At 36.6% G+C, this 9,522-nt stretch overlaps 1 protein-coding gene across 1 annotated transcript; it reads left to right on the top strand.

Annotated features, from left to right (window-relative positions):
- Positions 1-5,996: 5,996 nt before the first annotated feature.
- LOC146145234 (L-rhamnose-binding lectin CSL3-like) lies at positions 5,997-9,026 on the top strand. The gene is made up of 5 exons (XM_083390238.1): positions 5,997-6,088; positions 6,303-6,417; positions 7,732-7,901; positions 7,980-8,085; positions 8,221-9,026. Exons 1-5 carry the CDS (start codon positions 6,040-6,042, stop codon positions 8,396-8,398), a joined length of 618 nt encoding a protein of 205 aa, XP_083246364.1. The 5' UTR covers positions 5,997-6,039; the 3' UTR covers positions 8,399-9,026.
- The last annotated feature ends 496 nt before the right edge of the window (positions 9,027-9,522 follow it).

The following is a 9,522-nucleotide window of genomic DNA, read 5'->3' as shown; positions in this document are numbered from 1 at the left end:
AACACGTCAAAATATCAGGTGTTTAGCATAAAATCGTTCAGGTGTTTAGAATTTAAACATCAAAATTCAAATTAAACACAAAGGTGTTTAAATTAGGTGTTTAAGTGTTTAGATTTTAAACGTGCTTAGACCGTTTTGGTGTTCAAATTTAAACACCGTTCTGACAGTGAAGTGTTATTTATAAAATAAATCGTGTGCCACGGCTGCATATTCTAGCCAGTAGCATATACACTTCATATATGCTTTTCCTTTTTCAACCAATTTCTGAGTCCTCTCGAATCGCATAAATGCGAAAATTGTGAACCGAGGTACTTTTGAAGCGCATATAATAAACAAGTGGAGTATAAGCCAGTCAATTTACATGTTTAATGTATGTTACTCTACACATAAACTTACTTGGTTGAATATACTAAACCTAATCTTGGTAAAAGGTAGCGTGGCGTTAAGGAATATCTTACTAAGCTCTGACGTACACCACCATGATGCTTTCCTAGAACTAAAAAGGCCACCAAATTGAGGCTTCGTTCCAACGGGACATAACATATAATTTTTCTTAAAAAAAACATTTTTAACAAAAGGGCCAGTTAAGAAATGTAATGCTTACAGGGGGGCCGCACACTAATTCATATTTTCCAGATTTTAATAGAAAAACTAATGAACTACTAGGCTGCAACTCGGCAGTTTTGTCAGGGCTGTCTACTTGTGGATTCGGAAATAACTTTTCCTAGAATTTTTAAATGAAGCTTTTCTCGTACGAATCGCCTCAGTACAATTTAATTAACAGCCTTAATTCAAAACCAGCTGTTAAACATAACATCTCAGTCAACATGTGTGGCAAAAGTCTCTTACACCTTGACCATACCAGACAAGTGCAATTGTTGCAAAACATATATTTATCATAACAACCAAAGGCGCCCGCACGGGGGGGGCAAGGGGGGCACTTGCCCCCTGGAATTTTAAAATGCGATTATTAGTATTATTTGTAAGTGTAAAATGTATATCACTTATAAAAAAAAATATTATACATTATCCATCGCCCCCAGTGGCGTATCCAGGGGGGCGGGAGTTATTACCCCCTCTTTTTGTAAGTGATATTATCGTTTTTTGTTCGCTTTTGTCATGGTTTAACAAACTGCTAGAAGCGGCGTGCTTTTTAAGTAATTGGGTCACGCATCTTAATCTAATGCGAAATCAAAATCGAGCGCAAAACGCCGTTTTTCGTCTTTTGTTTGGTCGACCGTAAAACCTGAATAGTTTTTCTCTTTCCTTATTTGTTTAGGCTCAATAATTAGCAAGGGTGCATTCGACAACTGACAACGCTAAGTTAAACCTTCTTTCTTTTTTCTTGCTAAAAAAACGTTAATTTAGGCGCAGTATGTTTATGTTCCTCGCTGTTCGGTCTCTGCGCTAATATCCGATGTTAGTGTAACATCGACATTTGTTTAACTGAAGCAGATTCTTAAAAGGAGGTATAATGGTGACTGTCGTGCAGGTTTCAAAATCTACATTTTTAAGTAATGATAGTTAACGCAAAATTATGCTCTTTAAGCCGATTTTGAGACCACGTGCTAAGTGTGCAATGGACACCACTTTTTCCCCCTCAACCACAGCTTGTAATTTAGCTGACTTGGCACACAGCTCGGCGCAATTGTTGCGATAAACATGGCATGATAACACCCGGGAAAAACGCTGTTTGTTTGGTATTGCAGGTGGTGAAAGGCGTGCTTGTAATTTAGCGCTAGTTCCGTTCATGGAACGAACTTGAAAACTGCGCTGCTGATAGTCGAATTATGTATGATTCTACCACAATTAATCACACATATTTCACGGTATTTTATTTATTTTTATTTTTTCGCCTGAAGTTAACGATTGATTGCACACTGTGGTTTAGCAGTTGGCGCCAGACAGGATTGTTAACGACGCACGTGGTCGCTTTGCGGGACGTATTTGGGTGTTACTGATTAGTTTTTTTTATGACGTCTTGCAATCACCATTCAATGACGTCATACTGTAACGGTTTTATGACGTCATTATTCATTAACGTCAGACGAAAAATAGGGGAATTCCCTAAGTTAAAAATTCATGACCCTCTTTGATTTTCTGGTTACGCCCCTGATTGCCCCCCCTGGAAAATTTTCTGCGGGCGCCCCTGTTAGCAACTTGACACAAGTAAAACTTTATAAATGAAGATTGTTTTGTAATAGATGCTTCCCATTCGAGTTTAACTGCATTAGTGTAGCGGTGTAGCCTATGGGTTACATCGCACTTCTAAAAGTCACAACATGGTGCACACTCATAGCCTTATTTGGGGAAAAATAGCTGGAAAAAGGTGAAGGGCCGCTCAAAAAATGGAAAGGGGCCGCACGTTGCCCACCCCTGTCTTAAGGTAATGAAAGTCGTGTCTCCCTTTGTCAGCTTTGCCTGCATTGGGATTTGTCATTGTGCCTTGTGTACACGCATGTTATTGTCGGTATGCGTACCACGAGGTAAAATAATTATAAAAAATACAAAATCTCCCAGTTGAGAGCTTCTCTTTGTGACGTCACAAAGGCGGTAAAAACAGGAAATTGTGGCGCCGCTTGATGGAGGTGCTTATTTTTTATTCCGGGAGTCCAGCGTGTGTTTGAAAAGCGTGTGTGCAGGATTGTAAAGTTTAAAATGTGAGAGAATGTAAGGCGAACACGAATTGAGCTATTTCGAGGCATGTCATTTTTCCCTGAAGCCGTGTACTCCGATAACTCTTTAAAATCGTTGCCAGTTTTGTTCCTTTTTTGTACGAAAGTCCTTAGTTGCAGGAAAGTTCGTCTTCAGGGAGCCAAGTTTTTGTTTTGTTTTCTTAACGCAATTTGATAGCTCCCAACTTAGCTTCACAACAAAGCTCAAATTATTGCAACAATTTTTTACATGCGACAAAACTAAGATCGGTTTTGAATAGCTTACCTCAAAGAATTTTTGAAAGGTTTAGTGCGATTTAGGTTAAGTTTTATGCCTGACTCAGCGTTTTACGATTTACGCGTAAAAGTACCGATTCTTTGGCAGCTGTCTAAGAGTTATATTTTTTCTTAGCCTTTTTAGTTCATGACAAATGGTTATTTGGAAAAATTTGCTTACATTTCTACACATTACAGCGGAATTGGCGAAATAGTATAACAGGCGAATTACCGAAAATCGATGAATTACTGCAAAACATTAAGCTCGGTTTACAAAACTTCAAACCTCGGGAAACAGAAAGGATTTTTTTATAAGTTTTTATAAACGTAACTTTTTAGCTGTTTTTCAAAATATGAACAATCCTATTAAATGTGTGCTGCAGGCGTTGTGCAGTGCCAATCTTTTTGTTATTAGTTTAGAATAAATTAACGCACCAACGTGATTTCACCAATACTCATTTAATATAATGTAGGGTCGTTTAACTGTTTTAATGGCGGCTCAAGTTCGAAAATGGCAATGCGCGACACAAAAATTTTTAAAGTTATCCAGTGTTAAACTTATAAGTTTTTTAGAAAATTTATCGCTATTTTATTTTCTTAGTTTGCCACAAGCTAAAAAAGACGGAGAACCATTGACTTTTTGTGAAAGGAATGATCTGTCATTTCAGTGATCTTGCTGCGGGTGATTTTGCAACCCTCTGTGTCTATATTTAAACTCGGGAAAGCACATTGTCGATCGCTCGTCAGATGTCAGAGGTTTTAGTTACGATCTCCATCGCGTGATTATGTGGGCGGGAAAAGTCTAATCCTGTGAGAGAACTTTGCGTTTACCTGAACATATTTACAAAGCATCGGGTTCTCCCACAGTAATTATCAAATGAGATAAATCAGTGTTTTTTTAACTAAAATTTGGTTGGCTAAAAATAAATGACCTCTTTTTAGGCTAAATATACATAGACAGCTGAATGATAAGTATAACCGGTACGCCGTCCTGGAGAACAGTATCTCCCTTTTTCACCAAACCATGTCCCAAAACTTTGTGTAAATTTCCATAACGAAATTGCAAAAACTACGGTTTTGTTCTTAGCGCGAAACGTGAATCGCCCTTTCTAAAATGACAGTTTCGACAGTTTTTTTGACAGTTTTTTATACGTAATATCTGCACACCCTTAGAGCTATGGGGTCAACATCTCTAAAAAATTGTGTGTCAAAGTATTGATTAATACAATTATATCAAGCAATTTTACAATCTTTTGTGAGGTCAAACGTCACGTCTCCTCCTAAATTTTTATCTTGCAAACGTAAACTTAATAAATGAATTTTGATTGGCGCAAACCCCTTTTCGCCTTTTACTTGAATATTTATTTAGATTAAGATTTTAGTTGCGTATATTTGGCCAAGAGATACAACTATAATTTCAGGTTTCTTAAGGTTATTGGTTCTATGACGTCATGTCATGGCGTAACTTCGTGACATCAACTTTAAAAACTTGCAAAAATGTTTTTATTTTTTTATTTTATTCATTTAAATTGCTTAATAATGACTGAAATCTGCTGTTAGCGGTAAACAGTCCTTAACACTCAAGAAAAAAATCCTATCTGGTTGTTTTTGCGACGTATTGTGCCTTTGCCAAATTTTGTGATGTGCTGCCAAATTTTGTGGTTGTACAATAAACTCTTTTTAGATTTACAGAATTTGCCTAACAACCCAGTTTATTGGGAAGGAGAATTATTGAATTGTTAACGATATAATTTAGGTTCATATTTGTTTTTACCTTTCCGACCCGTTTTGACTACTTGAAATTATGGCGGACAATATAATGAGAGAAACATAAAAATACGCTGTGTAGTATTACGTTAAAATATAGACGAGTAAACATAAGCAAATTACTCACTGTCAAGTTATTATTTATAAATTAAATTTATATTATGGATGATGCGCTCCTGCTAAAACATTTCATCAGTTATTATTTTAAAGATATTACGTTGAAACCCTGAAAATTATCAAGGCACAATTAAGGTCCGCTAACACAATTTTGAGAACCACTATGTTAAATTGTTAAGTTAGTAGAAGATAGTTAGGGCAATTACTGTATATTCATAATTAAGGTGGTCTAATGTTTATCTCGCTATTCAATGTGTTTGACTTTTGATCACAACTTTTGAATAACGAACTATTTTTTTCCTTTTTTGATAACTCGTTGGTATAGCATGTCAAATGATACGTAAGTGTCCATATAACGGGGTAGTGACTGCGTAGCAAAAATAATGTCTAGTCACGTATTAGAGCAACGAGTCCCAATCAAGTTGTTTCGGAAATTACGAACTTCTTAAGACCTAAATTATAAAACAAAGCGAAATAACTTAAGGCCTCTAAGGGCGACAACACTTAAATTCTAGGTTATTGCAGCATGTGAAGAAGTTTGTCATGTCGTATGACGTCATAGTGTTTCATGTATATAACATTCGATCGTTTTCCCCTTTTCGACAAATATTATCTGTTTCTGATTGCTGAGTTACAAGATGGTCATCAAAATAACGTATGTACTACCTAAGTCCGACGAGATCTAAAACGTTTTTAATGTAATGTTGGAATCTTTTAAAAGTCATAGAAATAAGTTTCAGCGAGTTTGTTTATTACATCTAACGACAAAATTTTAGATAATGGCCTTGCGTTTTATAAATCGCTGTTGCTGAATTGCTAACAGATGACAATAGTCAGTCGCCAGATGTCTTGCAAGGCTAAACTGTTAAGCCATTTTTTTATACTGCAAGCTGGACGTGGCTCAATATGTTTTTCAAAAACATTTGCTTTTTCTTGTTTAAATATTTACCCACTGTGACAGAAGCAAGCTATTTTTGTCGCTTGTTTATTTACTCAAACTAGCCCAAAAGCCCAATCTGACAGCAGAGGGCGTGGCGTTTTTTTGCAGAATGTGCGCACATTTTTTAGAATTTGTACGTGTCAAAATGTAGACTTGGAGTTAAGTAACGTTCATAGTGGGATTGGATGTCGGAGTTTAAGAGTTTAAGAACTTTAGAAAGTGTTAATATATTTTCAGAAAGTTTTTGTGTTTCAAGTTAGAGAAATTCCTGGGAAAAGTTGCACAATGTCAAAGCTACTCCTAGTGCTGTACACCTGTCTGGTCTTCGCAAGAGGTAAGGATATATACAAGGTCCAGAAATGCAACTTGGGTGGCTGGTTTGTCGGCATGCCATTCCCTTTTTACTTCGATTAAAAAAAACAGACCTTATTAAAGGAACCTAAGCTATAAATGCCTCAAATAACCGCCAATTTTTTAATTTACGTTGTTTCGGTTTTCTATAAGTGCACCAATATCTTCTATGCTTTTCAATTGTTATTTATACGCAGTGTCGTCTAGCACATCCTCTGTGATTTGCGAAGGCAATCAAAGTATTGTAAGGTGTCCTGGAACTCAAATAATCAAAGTACACGACGCCTTTTACGGGAGAGATGACTTAAGCACGTAAGGCACAATTTTTAAGGCTATTTTGTTTCATAATTTGTGAACATGTTGTGCACTGAAGTCGCGCCGTGCGAACTCTCAAACTCTACGGCATAGTGAAATTTCTGTTAAATAAAATCAGTGGTTGTAAAAACAGGTGCCGTTTTTAATGCTTGGTTACGAAAGGTATTTAGAAATATTGAAAAATCTGATTTTTTTCTTTATTGGTAAAGCCTCTTGATACAACTCTTGGTGTACTATTAGAGTACAATAAATCAAATGAAATTTTCCTACATGTTAGAGCTGGCTTGTGATGCTCCAGGCCCGTTTATATTGACATTGCGTAAACCATTTAAGTAAAATTCAGCAGCGGTGAAATATATTTATGTTTCTTGGGTTGGCCTAAGCCATGAAATTTTGGGAACCAATGAATCGAACTATGAAAACCAATATATCGAACAATATGCGAATCTCGTTACCTCTTTCCAATTGAAAGTTTTCCAATTTAAACGCAATATAAAGACATTAGGCTATAAATTTAGCGCTTTGCGAGATCAGATTGTATTTTAGCTGCATATTTGCGCACGAGTTATAATGGTTTATGACATACCGTTGTAAAGTTATTTGTGACGACCTCTTAAAAATTGGTTATGCCTCTTGAAATAAGTCCTGGCGAATCGGTTGTTAGATTGAATTACCACATGGACTGAATTTCCATATGGGTGGGACACAAACAGGCTGAAATAGAAAAAAGTTTGGCCTTTACTAAATTAAACAGTGTTCCTCGAGTCACAGATAATAATTTCTCTAGCCATATTTGGCCCTCGGCCGGTGTTTGGACCACCTTGCGCAATATGCAAGAGTCACTGAAAATATACAATTTATAATATTTTAAAGTGCGTCGCTGGCCGCGGGCCACTTTTTGGCGACCTTGGTCAATTCTAAACAGAAGAACAACATCCAGAATAAATGCATGAACCTTTTTGTTTTAAAAACAAGAAAATTGTGTTACCCGATCGGTAAATCGTGGGACGTGGCGAGGTTCCGAAAAGCGAAAATATATTGTATACAATCTGTAACCAAGAAACGCTGTTGTTTCTAAAAACAAAGTTCACAGTAACTTCCTGGAATAATCTTAGCGAAAAAAATATGTGGGACGCGTATGGTGGTGCGGCTATAGCTTCATATTACAAAAAAATAAGCAATAATATCGTAAACCGTAGCAACTGGAAAAGAGTTCCGCAGGGTTACAATCAAAGGTTTTAAACTTTTGTATTTGGACCTTTGCTAAAACAAGTTAATTATCCTTGTTGTAACCTCAATATTGTCGTTTAGTTGCGGAGGGCCAGCGCACACCGTTCATTGTCGCTCCAGTGTGTCTACTGGTGACATCAAGTACAAGTGTGACGGAAAGAGTTCTTGCAGTCTCTCGGCGTCCCACATATTGTACGGAGATCCGTGTCCCTACACAAGGAAATTCATTAAGGTCACTTATGAATGCCGCGGTAAGTTGCAGGTGTCTTTTTCGGCATTAAAAATATGTTAATTATGATGCTTCAACTTCTTGTTTTGTGTTCATTCAGACGGTGGTGTGGTTATTTGTGAAAACCATGAAAGGATTCTTAGCTGCCCAACATCCACTGTAATGAAAGTACAATCTGCCTTTTATGGAAGAGATGACCCTACCACGTAAGCAATTTTTTTTCGTACAGCCTGCGAAATATAAATGTCCACCCTGCTACAGATAACTTGATTAAATTGCTTAATGACCTCAGTTGGAGAACCATTTTTCTAAAGAAAATTTAACTTTTAACTATGTTTTAGTTGCGGCGGCCCAGTTAGAACAACTTCCTGCCTTTCGGCTGTGTCCGAAAATAAAATAAAACATTCTTGCAACGGAAGGCGGACTTGTGCTTTAAAGGCTTCCAACTATCTTTACGGAGATCCGTGCTACGGCACACTAAAGTATATCAGAGTCATCTACACTTGTGTTCCTGAGTGAAAAAGTATTTTGACGCCGCTTACGTTTTCTTGGTAGCCTATATAGCGCTATTAGTTTTGCTTTTTCAGCTCTGTCTTTCAAACAGTTTACAATTTAAATCAATCGATTTAATGGTCTTGTAATTATATAGACCAGTGTTTTTTTAAGGTGTTTTGGGGGACCGAAACGGTATCCCAAATTTCTCCAGCGGTTTCCCAAATTTTGGACTTGCAACTTTTTGGTATTTAAATGAAACACTTGCGGTCTCTTAAAACTACTTAGCGGTCACCCAAACCAAACCTTAAAAAAACCCTGATAGGGACAAAGATGCAACTTTTTAACACGTACCTTGATCAATTTTTTTTGCAAAAGGCGCAGTTTGTGTTTTTGCAAATGGCTCAACAAAAAGTGTATATAGGCACAGCCTAGGCGCCAGATTTTTATATATCGAACTGCTTGCTGCTTATATGGCTAAATTATAGTTTTTTGATACGAAAAATCAACGCGTTAGTAGGCTATAGTAAAAACATGTTGTATGTTTGTCAGTTTTACAAAGCTTTTAATGTTATAACCAAAAGTAAATTTAAAAATTGATTTGCTTTTTTGCATCGTAACATGTCAGCTTTTATGAGGCAAATAAATAGATTTTGCAAGGTATGCGCTTCTCTTACTTCAAGGTATAAATTTGTCAACACCCAATATGTTCCGATATCTCCCAAAGTAACAAAAGCAAATTAATTTTGAACGAACGTTTTATCTGCACAAGTTTTTATGCCGGTTTGGTCGTGGATATCGTTTTAAAAGAAAATCACAAAACTATTTTGGTGTAGGAATTGCGCCCGAAAAAACATTGAATAAAGGCAAAATTTACAGTTAGCTGCAGTATAGAGCAGTGTTTCTAAACTTTTTACGCAAATGCAATTAAAAAATACACGCGGACGTGCAAAAAAACGAACATCCTTTCACATACCCAGCATTCCAAAGCCACGTCTCTCAACTGAGACAACTCGGACATGTCATAAGTAAACGCAACTTACTAAGAAGTACACTCAGTAGAGTATAATGCGGGGTTACTATATAATATAATATATGTGATCTACAAATGTTGGTATAAAATTCAGACTTTTTAGGGCATATAAGTATTA

The sequence above is a fragment of the Ascidiella aspersa genome, chromosome 5, assembly GCF_963924565.1.
Source record: "Ascidiella aspersa chromosome 5, kaAscAspe10.2, whole genome shotgun sequence".
Classification (NCBI taxonomy): domain Eukaryota; kingdom Metazoa; phylum Chordata; class Ascidiacea; order Phlebobranchia; family Ascidiidae; genus Ascidiella; species Ascidiella aspersa.
This window is presented reverse-complemented; position numbering and strand designations above follow the sequence as displayed.